Raw genomic sequence first — 13,575 nt, 5'->3', positions numbered from 1 at the left:
TTTTAAAAAAGAATATAACCATTGATGATACAAATTGATAGTGTTTCTGATTTAAAATGATTTTCCATAATTTGTGCTATGATTGATGGCCAGCAAATAATTCGGAAATATAAATTCGTACGGAAGGATTTGTTTTAGGATAAACTGTCAGTTTTGTTTTCAGCAAATTTGTCTCTTTTCCTTAGAGTAACTGTTCCTCATGTTCCCCTAAAAACTGCAACTCTATATTCATGCGCACCACACGATTACGTCTATAAACTTTTCTTCATGGAGTATATAAAATCAGATATTAAAAATTATATTAATCGGGATCCGGATTTTCAAATGGTTAACCCCATTACATACACTCATGATTAATGACATGCTATATTTAAATCATCAATAACGATGATGGATTGATGGTTCACATAAGTAAATATAAATAATCAAGGGAAATAAGAAATCTTGAGAGTGACTAGTGAACTACAACGAGTTAGTTTAGCTAAAATTCATTACCATTCGACAAAGACAAAATCAGTTAATATTCAAAGATTACGACGTGCGCCAGTAATATAGTAAAACTTAAAATACCATTTTCTCGGCAGTTCGTTCAATGCTTTTATCATTTTAATGATCTTTTTGACTGCTCATATCTCTCCTCTATTATTTCTTTAGTTACATGATGTTTTAAAAACCGGACCAGCAAGTGAATCGGCATCGTTATTGGTTTACTGGTTCAATCAGTTCACTGGTCGAACCATTGGTTGAACCGGAATATTGTTTATATATTTATTTATTTAGTAGTAAATCATAAAATTTAATTAAATGTTTTATCAATAAATATTATAGTATTATACATTTAATAGTATTATTATAGAAAACAAGTCTTGTACTAGTATATTAGAATATTTAATGACGTTAAGTTTAAATACAATAATAAATTATAATACACAATATTAAAAACTAGTATTAAACTCTATGTATAATTATAAACTCCTATATTGTAAAATATTAGTGATTGTAAAAGTATAATTAAAATATAAGAAATATATTATAATTAACAATTTCTTAAAAGAATATAAAATTAAAATGAATTATTAGTTTTGGTGGAAAAAGAATTTCAGATTTAATGTATAAGGATAATTAATGTTCATAATATTTTAAAATGACCATGTGGTAGAGTGGTAAAGGAATAGGTATTTAGAGATGAGGTCATGAAATCTTAAAAAAATATTTTGAAAAAGTGGAAGATCGGTTCACGGTTGGACCGTTCATCATGTACTAGTATATTAATATTTTGAAAAAGTGGAAAAAAATATTTTGAAAAAGTGGAAGACCGGTTCACGGTCGGACCGTTCATCATGTACTAGTATATTAATATTTTGAAAAAGTGGAAGACCGATTTCCAGTTCACGGTCGGACCGTTCATCATGTACTAGTATATTCTTTCTTATAACCAACCAACCTCACTTCAATTGATATGAGATATGAAAACTAATAATGGATATAGTAAATGTAATTCAATCCGTTATTCCGCTGCTAAAGCTCATCACTCTCACCCTCTTCGGATTAATTCTAGCCCACCCCAAATCCCAGCTGATTCCCAAAGCAGCGTTTCAGCTTCTCAGCAGGCTCGTTTTCACGCTGTTTCTGCCTTATTTGATCTTCATCAACCTCGGCGAGACCATAACACTCCACAATTTCATCCGCTGGTGGTTCATTCCCGTCAATGTCATCATCAGCACCGCCGCCGGCTGCCTTTTAGGCCTGGTGGTGGCCGCAATCTGCCGCCCTCCGCCGGAGTTCTTCCGGCTCACCGTCATCATGACGCCGTTCGGCAACACCGGCAACCTCCCCCTCGCCATCGTGGCATCCGTGTGCCACGACGCCGACACCCCTTACGGCCCCGAGTGTGAGAACACTGGCACGGCCTACGTCTGCTTCGCGCAGTGGGTGGCCATGCTCCTCGTCTACACACTCGTGTACCACATGATGGAGCCAGTCTCTGACTTCCACCACCAGGAGGTGCTGGAAGTCGGAGACGAAATCGAGGAGGATCTGCCGATGACGAATAATCTCAGTAGACCCCTCCTCGTAGAGGCCGAGTGGCCGGGGGTGGAGGAAATAGCAACGGAGCATTGTAAAACACCGCTTATTGCGACGGTTTTCACGGAGGACGAGGAGGCGAGCTGTAGTAGTCCGAAATCGATCACGTGTCTAGCGGAGCCAAAAATAGTGACGAAAATCAAATTCGTCGCTAATCGAACTCCATTCCGTCACATTCTCCAGCCACCAATATTTGCGACGGTTTTGGCACTTTTCGTCGGTATGGTTCCGTCGCTAAAGCCGTTTATCTACGGCGGCGACGCTCCGTTGGCGTTCATCACCGACAGCCTCGCCATGATGTCGGAGGCGATGGTTCCGTCGGTGATGCTCGTCCTCGGAGGAATGCTCGCGGAGGGGCCTAACGAGTCGAGGCTCGGGAGTCGGACGACCGTGGGGATTGTTGTCGCTAGACTACTGGTGCTTCCGTTAGTCGGGATCGGGGTGGTTACTCTGGGTGATGGGTTGAAGATTTTTGTGGCAGGAGATGAGATGTATAAGTTGGTGGTGTTGCTGCAGTATACGACGCCGAGTGCCATCTTGTTGGGGGCGGTGGGGAGTTTGAGGGGATACGCGGCCAAGGAGGCGGCGGCGCTGCTATTCTGGCAGCATATATTTGCTGTCTTTTCTCTTAGCATATATTTGGTGATCTACTCGAAATTGTTGTTTGCTTATGATTGAGCTCTGTTTGTTAGACATTCATATTCCATTAAGAGTTAATTGATTTATTCTTTTCTTTTCTTTTCTTGATAATAGTCTTGAATAAATTTGGTAGGTTTGAGTTTGTCTGGATAAAAATGAATTAGCACATATAGAGAATTGCTAGGTTGTGTAAAATGTTTGGATTGAACTTCGTATATGTGGAGGGTCTTAATCATATGATGAAACTAAATGTATTGCTATTGAATTGAATGGAATATTTTTTGGTAGAAGGAGTGCTAAAAAAACAGATTTTATGTCATCTCCTCTCTTTTCGGAAGTGATGATGAAGTATTTCTTCCTCAAACATTACCCAACATAAATAACAACGAAAATCAACTACAACTAGTATCATACATTATTTTCTATAAAGAATTTAGCTTTGAACTTTGATGTTGTGTTTGATAACTTTGAAATCAATGTACTCTTCTTTATTTGCTTAACTACAATTTCTCTCTTAGTTTATATTGCACTTTGTGTTTTATAGACAATCATTTTTGTGTTACTTTATTTGTAAAGATCATAGTTTGAGGTAAAATGGCCAAAGGCCGAATTGTAAAAAAGTGCAAACCATACGAACCGTGTGGCTCGTCGCCGCAAATAACCACACGGTCCGTGCAGAAATCTGCGATATGTCCATAACAAACCACATGGCTCGTGTGGAAACCGGCCGTGCCTTGTTTTTCCCATTTATATGGAGTATACTTATTATAAGAAAGCTTTAATTAGGAGTAGTATAAATTTTGATTTGTTCTATTATATCTTTTTACATATATATTTAATTTAATAGTAGTAATGATTACATTATTTATACATGATATTTTTTCTATTATATAACTATATATTACTCGTATAAGATTTTATATTCTTACAAATTTTGATACTATTATATATGTATAGATATAGCATTCTTATTTTAATTTGTAAGGTAGTCATGATATAATTTAGAATCCGTTTGTATCTAGAATTGTTCTAGTTATGATAAATTTTAATTTGTACATTGAAATATACAGACACTCACCTATATTCATAAATGATTTAAAAGATTATTTCTATATTCTCTAATCGGCCTTGTGCAGTATTACTTTAGTGTGCTAAGGCCACCCACAATGCGTCACGCGGGTGGCACGTATTCCATCACGAAGGGACAAGTGAGAAAGGCAATAAAATTTTACAAGCTGTCGAGGTATAAAACAAGTGAGAAATGCAATAAAATTTTACAAGTTGTCGAGGTATAGTCAATTTTGAATAGTAGTACTTATTAGGTAGTATGTGGTGTAAATTTTCTTTTGTGCCACCACTAACTATAATTAATCTTTATGGTGGTTCGTATAGTACTAGTTACTAGTTTTTTTTTCTTGATATTATGTGGTCCATAATGAGAGTACAATAATTAAACAATGTTGTATGGTTTAATTGATGTCTTTATTTGATGTAGATGCACTCATATTGCTGTCACAATAAGATGGATCCTTTAATTATTTAAAATGGGATAGTTCCCAAAGCTAGAAGTAGGAAAATAAAATTGTTCAAGTTGCTTTTGTTAATTGTGAATATTATTCACGTTGATGGACCGACTTATAGTTGAAATGTGAGCTCATAAATTATTGAATTTCGGAGACTGAGTGATTTTTTAGGTGCTTTGAGCTATACCAAATGTTTAGGTGCGAGTGTATTAATTGTGTATTTGTGTTATTATGTGTCTTTTTAAGTGTTAAGTGCGTGAGAATCTCAAGAATCCTTTTCAAGAAAGCATGCCACGGTTCGATTTTATTCAGTATCGACCTTATGTATTGCAAGCGTTATAGCTTTGATAATTAAATAGGAGTAACTGTTAGGATAATATCCTATGAGATGCAGTTGAAACCATCAATGAAAAATAAGAAGAAATAAATAAAAGTCCCCATGGATAATGTGGCAACAATTTATTAGGAAGGGAGATGGTAGCCGATGGGCTAAGATCTACAGCTGAGAACCAATATATGGCTCATTTATTAGACATGGAGAAAGAGTTGTGTGTGTGTGTGTCTAGTCGTCGTAGGCGAAGCGCGGGCAGGCGCAGGAGCTCATCTGGCACTTGGTGGGGAGAGAGCACATCATCCTCTGCATCTGCACATGCCTATGTGGCATCTCCATCATCATCTCCTTCACCGCTTTGCATCTGCACTCGGAGCTCACCTGCCTCAGCTCCTCGCAGCACTCCTTCAGGTGCTCCTCCTTGTATCCGCGGTTGGCGAAGATCCCCCGCCTCATCTTGCTCTCCGCCCACATCATGCAGCTGCTCATCGGCATCACCTTCTCCACTTCCTGCTCGCACCTGTCGCCCCTGTAGCTGTAGGCCGAAGCGCTGCCCACGATGGCCACGATTAAGATGATCAGAGCTGTCAGCTTCGCCATTGCTTCGTTAAGTTGCGTGTAAATATTATGTGTGTATGTAACAGTTGATTCTTGTTGTGTGTGGTGAGGAAGTGGGAATGGAGGAGGCTGTTTTTATAGAGGATTTGAGGGATATGCATGGCCGGAACGTGGTGGTGGTGGTGGTGGAGATGAGGTGTTGAGGCGGCGGAGGAGAGCTTCCACGCTCATTGCAGTTTTGCAGATTTACGTGGGTCGACTGAAAGCTACTGTACAAGTCTCTCAAGTTTTGGCGCATATAGGATCAATTTGCCCCCAAATGCAAGCCTTGAGAATAATGACTAATGAACAAAATTCATTAAACATGGGAAAGAATAGGTGAGTAACTTATTCCAAATAATGAATAGGAGTAATAAATAAATTTGTTACTTAAAATTCACAAAATAAAACGTGTCAGCCAAAAGTTGATGCCAATGCTAGAGGGTTCTTTGGATCACATATTTACCAATGGATAAATTTATAATTTAATCGTTGCAATTATTTAAGGAAAATTTATAAGTTAAAGAAGCAATGGTAATTGGAAACGAAGGTAAAATCAATTGGATCCAGTACCTATACCTGTGATGTTAAGTGTTTATTTTGGAGTAAAACTACAACTTCAAAAATAATTTAAGGAAAATTTCCAAAATCATGTCCGAATTGGGAAACAAACTATACGTGATTCATCAACGGTACAACTGCTACAACTGATCCATGGAATGCACAGATTTCGAATGAAGGAAGGGCGCCAACAATCAGAAAAGGATGAGTGCTAATTCAGTCCCAATTTCTTGTCGAAAAAAACTGCACATTTTTTGTTTAACCTCACTTCTCCTCATGAGTTGCATATGCATTCTGGAAATGGGTTTTGGTAGAAGGATTCCTCCAAGCGCAGTCGTACCCTGCCCTTGATTCCAGGAGGGCCACGTCCTCTCCTCCGAGGTCCACCAAACCTGCGATCAGCAAATGCAAAAAAACATGTTTCAATCTCCAACTTTCTCATTAGTATGAACGACTGGTTAACAAAACTATTACCTTTTCCTATGCAGCTGCAACACAGGCAGTGATAGCGATGACTCTTCAAGCTCTCCAACCTCCAGTTTATCAAATAATTGAACTAGGCTTTTCCTGCACAATACCTTTGTAAATGAATGTTACCCCCACTATGGTTGTATGGGAAATTTCACAATTTTTGCCGTTGTGGAATTTTTTACTATTCACTCTGGCTATATGCAGTAGTTGCTATGACTTTATTTCAGCTAAATATTTTTACAAATAATATTTTAACTAACGGTATCTCTGCAGTCTATATACTTCTAAAAGTTCCGAAGAGATTAGCATAAACACCCAATTGCTCGCTAAAAATGAACATGTACTCCTTTAACCACATCTATTTGCTTGGCTGCTTGGTATGTTTCATGTAACTAAATATTCCAATTGTACAAAGACAATGGTAACTCCAACCTTCAACTAATAAACCCAAATCAGTAAACTGGCAGTGCAAGACCATAGGGCATACTTATAAATATAAAGTTTGTGCTCCATCCATCCTGTAGACCTAGTCATAGGATCTCATGGAACGGGGTTCAATAATTTTAGGTGAGTGTATTGCAAGTGGAGAAAGGGACCCACATTAGTAGTAGTATTAATAATAATTAATTGTAAGTCATGGGCCACATGTGGTAGGACATGTAAAATATGTTGATATAATGAGAGTGATTCATTGTGGGGTAGTGTCTGGAAATGGTATACACATATTCTCTGTGAACATCCAAAAAGGAACTTTAGGATCATTCTACGGGATGGAGAAAGTATGTACGAACTTGAATTATTACTGGTTCCTGGTTGCCTAGCTATCTAAGTTTTCTAGCGGAAAGATAGTCCGTGCATTAAGACAACTGCCTGAACCATCAAGTAATTAAAGAAGTGGGAATTAGTAGCAGACATTACCTGTCTGGCGTGATTGTTTTGCGGTGTCCTAAGAATCTGCGATGACCTTCAAGAGCTCTTGCCATGTTACCCGAGTAGGAAGGAACGAAAATGTCACTTTCTATGGAGACTATGTAATCTAAGGCTGCAGATGCATGATTGGAAAAATCCTTTAGTTCTTCTGTGCTAGCAAGCATTTCCTGTACAAGGGGAATAACTTAGCTAGGCTGCAGAAATAGCTTGACTTGCTTATTGTACTGTAATTTTGAGTAACATCAATCCAAAATATGAACTCAACTAACTTTGGAAACTATGTTAGGAAATCGGGAAGTGAGCTCCGAAAGGTGTGTTTCACCACCATAAATTTCTCCAGCAGCAAGATATATTAAGGTAGACGGAGGATAACCAAGAGCTTTGAGAAAAATCCCGACCTCCTTCGGAGTTAAAGGGCAGAGACCGGCCTCTCTCTGTTCTGTGGGGTCAATGTTCTTCACTTTCCAGTGACTTGTTTTCTCTCTAGTGAAGGCAATATAGCAAACGAAATCCACACATAAGCGAAGGAAACAAAGAAGAATTGCAGGAAGAGATATGCTTAAAAACAGATAATTTCAGTGCTCTCAATTTTCAGAAAAGACTGAAAAAACTTAATCAGTTACTTGGACACAAACCACATTATTTATGGGAAAACACATGCTTCTAACTCTGGAGGTTTTTATTGCAATGTTTAGCAAAAATGTAGCATAAATAAACTGAGATCAAGCTTCAAGGATTCATTAATCTAGGGTAGTCGAATTTTCGGTCTAATTCTCAGCAGGTGAAACCTACCAACTGGTGGGAGCATTGATCAAATAGCTACATACATAAAATAGTTGGTTGAACCTTTCCATAGCCAATACCCCCCCTAATATAATAACTTTAGTGATTAGGACTTGGGAGCTGCAATGTGTCACTCCCATAACTAATGAAACCCTATTTGCATTCTTTAGGAGAATTTTAAAAAGCAACATCAGCTTGCATGATAAATTCGAAAGGCTTTCACCTCATTATTCTGAGCTCCTCTGATTCTGCAACAGTAAGACCATAAGTACATCCAGTAAAAGACAGCATATCTTTCTCATATCTCAGATGAAGAGCAATGTATCTTTGAGCACGTGATCGTAGCCGCTCCACGAGCTTCTGTTGTGTCACCGTGATTTATGCTCAGACCCTAATATAAAGTGAATTCCCATACAAGACCTCTTAAATGCAACAGCAGAAACACAAAATCTCAAGATTGACTACATGTTTTTCAATATAGATTTATTGGCATCTAGCAGACCTATAATGAATTTTGACACTCTATACTGATAACTTACAGTGGAAGCGAGTAGATATTTTCACTTAGAAGGATGAAATACTTCTTAAAGATAATGGCATCCTCTAAGTGCATATAAAAGGTTAGTATGACATAAGAAAGCCAAGATTATGAATTTTACCTTTCCTAGACTTTCAATAGATGGAGAAAAACGAAGAGCATGATACAGAGCACGGCATCTCAATCTCTGAATGTCAAGGGGCAGATCATTGTTTGCAAGTCTAGAATCTGATTTTGCGACATGAATTACCTGTAGAAAAGAAGAAATAGGTTGATCAACGTTTCTTGTTACAGGTTTTACAGAGCAATTAAAGTTGCAGCAGCCTCTACATTTTCTAAGTTTCTAACTAAAATAATCGAGGCGGGCCATGCAGTAAAAAGTGTAAAAAAGCTGATGTATTGAGGGTGATACAATATGGGGTAGTGTCTATAAATGAAAATAGACTAAGTTTTGTGGCTGTACCAAAATGAGACTATTGTTTAGGAACCAGACATATCAGTATCTTTCCATATGAAAATTTCCAGTTCTCCTAACAAATAACACATCAACTTGGAATCAAGCATTTTAATAACCAGACATATCAGTATCCTTCCACATGACAGAAGACTGGAAGAGTTCCAATATCGCATTCTACTAATTGCAAAGTGCACATGTTTCTGTATGGATACCCTTAGAGAGATAATGAAAACTAAATGCAAGTAGCTTGCCTGATATTCCTTCCATAATACCGTCATTTCCTCATAGTAGCCCAAACCAGCCCATGAGGTGAAGTGTTTCCTAGCTCGAGGTAGAGATTCTAATTCTTTAGGAATCTCCTTCACGATCCTCACATCCTTTTCCAAGGATTTGATGAAATGGGATTCGTCAAATATATTAGAGAATGTACTGTACATTAAGAACATAAAAATTAAGCCAAAGGTACAAAAATGCCCATGGCAATGAGCATAACTCTCAAAGAAATTTACTGACTCCGTCCCATTTTAGTCCGTCCCTAAAAAATATGAACTTTCTAAACTTTCTATTTTAGGAAGTGGATCCCATAATCCACTAACACTACTTCCATTTCTCTCTTACTTTACCCATTTTTCTCTTCATCTCTCTTACTTTACTAATTAAAACCCGTACCGTTTTAAAAGTTTCTATTTTTCAAGGACGGAGGTAGTGTGAAATTATGACTCCATTCTAAGTTTCATAAAAAAAATATTTCCAAGTTCTTTCTCAATTAGGTCAAACATAAGAAATGTGCACATTCGAACACCCATAGTAAACGCATTAAGACATTTTCTCCTGAAAGGGTATTTTGAGATGAAAGAGAATTCAAAACAATTTTGTATTGAAATTAGATGGAAATGATATTAAAAGAGAAGATAGAAAAAACTTGCAGGCGAGCCTTCCCCAAGCACTAAGCGCTGGTCAGAAATCCTGCCTAAGCAGATTCTGCAACCCAACTAATATAACTTTTTTGATGATCCTAAATTATTAAACTCTACCATTTGAATAACATAAGGAACTAAGGCTCATTAACCAAAAAAATCATCCCCAAATAACTCAAAAAACTGAGGAGGCAAAAGAGTAAGGAAATTAAATAAGTAGAGATATCAGGAAGGGAGTCCATCTGTAACATGAATACATGATGTATAGTAATTTACCTGCTATCCTGCCAGAATGAACTCTTATCAAGTTGAGGAATCACTAGTGTAGCATTCATAATGTGTGCCACAGCCACCATATCAGCTATCTACAAGCAAGAAATTATGGTCAAACAAACCTTTTAACAGTCAGGTTATGCATAATAGCAGCATAGTGGTCGCTCACAAGTAATAATATATAGGATGAACAAAACAAATCTAAAATAACACGTAGACTTATCAAACTGTCTGGTCTACTTCTAGCAGCAATCCAGCATAGAAAGTGACAGCATGCATGTTATACAAATAGGATACAAGATTCTGTTGGTTTTCCTTGGCTGCACACAGAAGGGAGGAGGAGTAACATAATTACATTCCATGTCTTAAGGTGCTATTAAGTTTTACACTCCCTCCGTCCCATGAAAACTGACTCGTATTCATTTTTGGGGTGTCCAACCTAAATTGACCCGTGTCCTTTTTATTAAAAACAACTTTACTCTCTCCTACTTCATTCACTCTCCTACTTTATTTTCTCTCCACTTAACTTACCAAACATCATTTTCTTAAATCTTGTTCCCAAAAGAAATGCATCACTTTTAATGGGACGGAGGGAGTTAATCTTTGTGATAACAGTTGGGATATTAAAACTAAGCTAAAAATACCCATCCACAACCAGTCTGATTATCAATTTACATTTCATTTAGATTTTTTGTAAAATACAGATTGAAATTCCTATCATAAGGAACCAGAGTATCAATGCCAACAGCTAGATTCATTTATGGCAAAAGAAAATAATTCTGGCATAAATGAAGCTAAAGCTAGAGCTATGGAAAATACCAGCAGAGATCAAAACCTAGAAGGCTCATGAGATATGACCACTATGCAAGAGACTGCAAAAGGGTCTCGAAAAATGGAGCTTCTTATAAAAGACAGGTATGCCAAAAAAACAAAGGAGAGAATAAACAAAATCCTCACCCCAGTGCGCATTTGATTAAGTCCTCCATTAGTTTTTACAGTCATATAGTGCTCCGAGACGGGAGTAGCTGAGTATGCAAATGAGAGTGTCAGAAACAGGAAGAAGGTGGGAGCAAAAACAAGGGACATATATGGGGGGAACAGCAGCAAACTCACATAACAGTAAAGGTAATAAATATGAATCATGTTCATTAACCCCGGTAGCCATTGGAAACAGCAAATCAGATATTTACACGTAATTATTAGCAAGAAAGACAAATGATGATAACGGCTATTGGTTAGATAAAATGTAAATTAGGCAAGAGATAATTACCTCTATATTTACTTGTTCGCTTGACACACTGCCGCAAACCAAGACTAGAAGGCGTTTGCCAAAGTTGACCATCTAATAACTGCAGAATATGACCATATATGTGGATCATTTTGTGGTATAAAAGACCTCAGAATGTTGTATCTGAGCTTTTAATGAATTCAATTTTTTGTGAAACTGACATCTCAACGCAACAAGATCTTATTTCTAATTTTAGTATTGGGCTTACGTATGCCATGTTATACCATGAGATTTCCGTGTACTGTTAATGTATACCGCTTTAGAGGAGGTTCACATGGATCAAACAAACATGTTTTTTTACACTCCATCCACAAAAATAGGCATTTTTTCCATTTCAATTCGTCCATCAGAAAAAAAGCCCTTTTCATTTATAGTAACTACCTTTAAGGTGAGACCCTTTTTACACCCACTTTCTTCACTCACAATATATTTTTTAATAATTACTAACACCACCTTTAAGACGAAACTCATTCTCAACACACAAAGCTCCGGCCACTTTTATTGGACGTGAGTAGAAGAATCAAAAGTTTTATTAAGAAATCGATGAGTTCAGCTTCACAATGGCATAACTAATCAGATCAAACTGTAAATAAATTTCAATAATCAGAAAGCTTACAGCTTAACATACTGTTGACTAAGTTAATTTATTTCCTTTTAACCCGATTTATTTTTTTATAAAAATGTTCACCAGTTAAAATGGCATTCCTAGTTGTAACATGAAATATACAGCAAACAATGGGGCAACAAAAGAAACAAATCAAATCTCAAGCCACTGATAAATGAAGCATGAATGTGCTCAAATATCACATGAGACAGAGAGACATGGTTGAGATGAGCTAACAATCCAGTGATCCAGATAAATGGACCAAATTTGCAACCAAATGAGTAAGACGATGCCAATAAGGGGGTCAACCCTGGATTTCACAAACAAATGAGCTTCCAGGAATTCACAATGAATATTTAGTTGTTCGACTAAAATAGTACCCCTGAAATTCTGAAATTTGACTTAGCTAATATACGGAAGTCAATTCCACCTACAGTCGCAAGAGTATGGTATTCACTAACTAGGAGCTGAACAAGATCACATGATTTCAAAAAAGTCTACCAGTTTAAGTATTATACATCATTCTTTGTATTTGGCAAGCTCTCAAACAATGTTGGGATGTCTCGAAAACAAGTTTTGTAGATTCGTGAAAAAGTCAAAATAACTAGATTCGGACAAAAAATTGTTGGATTATTTCGGTTTAGCAACAATAACAAGAGCTATGCATAATTACAGTTCCTCCTCTCTCTGTCTCTCTCTCTCTCTCGTTTTCCAGGAACTGTAATCAAAGGCACATTAGTTTGTTAATAAACAAAGCTTTATATGAGAAAATGCAAATCACAAGTTTCAAACAATTATCAGGGAGAAGTAAATCCCATGCACTTTAGCTTCAACTATGAATCTCATGACCTAGAGAGTCATATATACTGCCAAATTAGTACAATCATTAATGGCAAAGAGAGAAGATCGGAACGAATCCACTCCTCCTGATTCATACCACTAACAAAGAACAATTAAGAATCTAGTAAACTAAAACTCAATAACGAGGAAAAGTGTGGCAGACCTTATTAATTGAGGGCTTCTCAACTCTAAGAAGCGGCATGTTATTTTCGTCTTCTTCCAACACATCCTTGCTGTAGAGCATGAAAGAGAAGATTGAGAGGGCAAAAATGAGGATGACGTACAAAGTGATTGAAAAGAATTGAGATTTTCTGTGTCTGGATGATTGAAGGTGATGATGCCCGCGCTGATTAACCATTCTTTGCACTCATCGGTAGATCTCTCTTTCAATTGCGCAAACTCACCAACTCAATCATAACCCGCTGAGAAGGATGTTCGGGTTCACTTTTTAAGCTCGAAATTAATTTATTTCTATAAGGAACTTTAAATAGAAAAAAAAAGTTTAATTGTAACACTTTTTAAGCTCGAAATTAATTTATTTCTATAAGGAACTTTAAATAGAAAAAAAAAGTTTAATTGTAAAAGAGTGAACTGCATAAAATAACCCTGACCTTTTCAAAAGTTTCACTCCAGACCTCTGACTAAAAAAAATATCGCCACATGCCTCTGACCTAAACCATAATCACAAATGAGGTATTTTCGGACCAAAATGCCCTTCAGCCCTAAAAGGGCTTTATT

At 37.0% G+C, this 13,575-nt stretch overlaps 3 protein-coding genes across 5 annotated transcripts; 1 reads left to right on the top strand and 2 right to left on the bottom strand.

The window, feature by feature from the left end:
- The first annotated feature begins 1,479 nt into the window (after positions 1-1,479).
- Positions 1,480-2,763, top strand: LOC121752553 (protein PIN-LIKES 2-like). The gene has a single exon (XM_042147683.1). It carries the CDS (start codon positions 1,480-1,482, stop codon positions 2,761-2,763), a length of 1,284 nt encoding a protein of 427 aa, XP_042003617.1.
- A 1,959-nt stretch (positions 2,764-4,722) lies between these two features.
- On the bottom strand, positions 4,723-5,588 carry LOC121750994 (2S sulfur-rich seed storage protein 1-like). The gene has a single exon (XM_042145700.1). It carries the CDS (start codon positions 5,176-5,178, stop codon positions 4,810-4,812), a length of 369 nt encoding a protein of 122 aa, XP_042001634.1. The 5' UTR covers positions 5,179-5,588; the 3' UTR covers positions 4,723-4,809.
- Positions 5,589-5,710: 122 nt separating this feature from the next.
- Positions 5,711-13,276, bottom strand: LOC121750897 (O-fucosyltransferase 38-like). Of its 3 annotated transcripts, none has more exons than XM_042145551.1 (11): positions 13,001-13,276; positions 11,376-11,454; positions 11,063-11,130; positions 10,109-10,197; positions 9,167-9,344; positions 8,580-8,708; positions 8,144-8,280; positions 7,407-7,620; positions 7,126-7,304; positions 6,211-6,303; positions 5,711-6,128 (listed from the first exon to the last, which is right to left on the bottom strand). In XM_042145551.1, the coding sequence occupies exons 1-11, from the start codon at positions 13,193-13,195 to the stop codon at positions 6,011-6,013; spliced, it is 1,479 nt and encodes a 492-aa protein (XP_042001485.1). In that variant the 5' UTR covers positions 13,196-13,276; the 3' UTR covers positions 5,711-6,010. The 3 variants fall into 3 exon arrangements, 2 of the variants coding, with proteins under 2 accessions (XP_042001485.1, XP_042001487.1); XR_006039954.1 differs by having other exon boundaries at positions 6,073-6,128; positions 6,211-6,314; XM_042145553.1 differs by lacking the exons at positions 11,376-11,454; positions 13,001-13,276 and adding an exon at positions 11,219-11,345.
- Positions 13,277-13,575: the final 299 nt, after the last annotated feature.

Source organism: Salvia splendens, chromosome 10 (assembly GCF_004379255.2).
Source record: "Salvia splendens isolate huo1 chromosome 10, SspV2, whole genome shotgun sequence".
Taxonomy (NCBI): Eukaryota; Viridiplantae; Streptophyta; class Magnoliopsida; order Lamiales; family Lamiaceae; genus Salvia; species Salvia splendens.
The sequence above is the reverse complement of the archived record's forward strand: the minus strand, read 5'-3'. Positions and strand labels throughout refer to the sequence as shown.